This window comes from Pteropus vampyrus, unplaced genomic scaffold (assembly GCF_000151845.1).
Source record: "Pteropus vampyrus isolate Shadow unplaced genomic scaffold, Pvam_2.0 Scaffold137, whole genome shotgun sequence".
Lineage (NCBI taxonomy): Eukaryota > Metazoa > Chordata > Mammalia > Chiroptera > Pteropodidae > Pteropus > Pteropus vampyrus.
In genome coordinates, this window is record NW_011888918.1 from 2,713,088 (window position 1) to 2,714,134 (window position 1,047).

The 1,047-nt window shown below is 63.4% G+C and overlaps 1 protein-coding gene across 1 annotated transcript in view; it reads right to left on the reverse strand.

The window, feature by feature from the left end:
* CACNA1C (calcium voltage-gated channel subunit alpha1 C) overlaps positions 1–1,027 on the reverse strand; it is a 614,430-nt gene extending 613,403 nt beyond the window's left edge. Inside the window, exon 1 of the mRNA XM_023535193.1 lies at positions 401–1,027. Coding sequence (XP_023390961.1) covers positions 401–449 — 49 coding nt within the window. The 5' untranslated portion in view covers positions 450–1,027. The remainder of the gene's footprint in view (positions 1–400) is intronic.
* Between the last annotated feature and the right edge of the window lie 20 nt (positions 1,028–1,047).

Below are 1,047 nucleotides of genomic sequence, written 5' to 3' on the forward strand. Positions count from 1 at the left end.
GAGCCAGGCGAGGGACCCCGGCTGACGGGGCTCGGAACAGCGGGGCTCGGCGGCGCTAGCGGCCCCTCCCCCACGCACGGCCGGCCGGGCAGTTGGGCTCTCCAGGCAAACGCGAGAAAGCGAGGCAGAAGCAGACACTTGGGGAACTTTTCCCCCTCGCCTGGAATTTCATAGGAAACACATGCGCCGGAGAAGCCGGCACAGGAGGAGGGGGGGAGGGGCGGGAATTTTCCGCTCCGTCTCACGGGGTTCGGGCCCCGGTCCCACCGGTCTGGAGAGGCGGAGGGGCCCCGGGCAACTCCATAGGGACCGGCCCCGGGGCCGCGGGGCCAGCCGGAGCTGGGCGGGGAGGGCAGGAGCTCGCGCTGGAACCCCGGCCGAGCGGCGGGGCCAGCCTTACCTTGGTGGTTTTCCTCTGGGATGTACATCCTCGTGTTTTCATTGACCATTGACCAAAAATTGTGTTAAAAGGAGAAGCAGCCACAAAGAGGGAGAAATGTCAAAACACCCCCCAGCGGGTCTGGATTAATCCCTCCTCCTCGGTCGGCGGCTTTCGTGCAAAATTCAAGGAAGCCGTGGATCTGCGGTATTTCTTCTTCCCTTCTGATGATTACCTGATTCCCATTATTGCATCGAACACCAAAAACTGATCCTTTCCACTACTGCCTCCTTGAGTGAAATTGTAATGCATCCTCAGTACATCCGGGCCCCTTCCAAGAATTTAACACCGCACCTCTGGCGGCTACACCGTTTGAAAAAATAAACCGAGAGAGGCAGCGCGAGAGGAGGCGGAAAGGAGGGGCGAGGGGAGCGATGGACCCAAGACGGGGAGCGAGGGACGCCCGGGCCAGCAGGGGCTGAACCGTCTGCGCCGCTCCTGGCCAGTCCTCCCGAGGCCCCGGCTCGGCTCTTTTCTGTCAAGAAGCTCCAGCAACTCCTGAGGCGCGGGGGCAGGAAGAGACGCCGCCGCTCCGGGCCGCGCCGCGCCGAGCGCCGTTCTGGCAGGAGCTGTTTCTGCAGAGGCAGCGAGAGGGAGACACGGGGCGC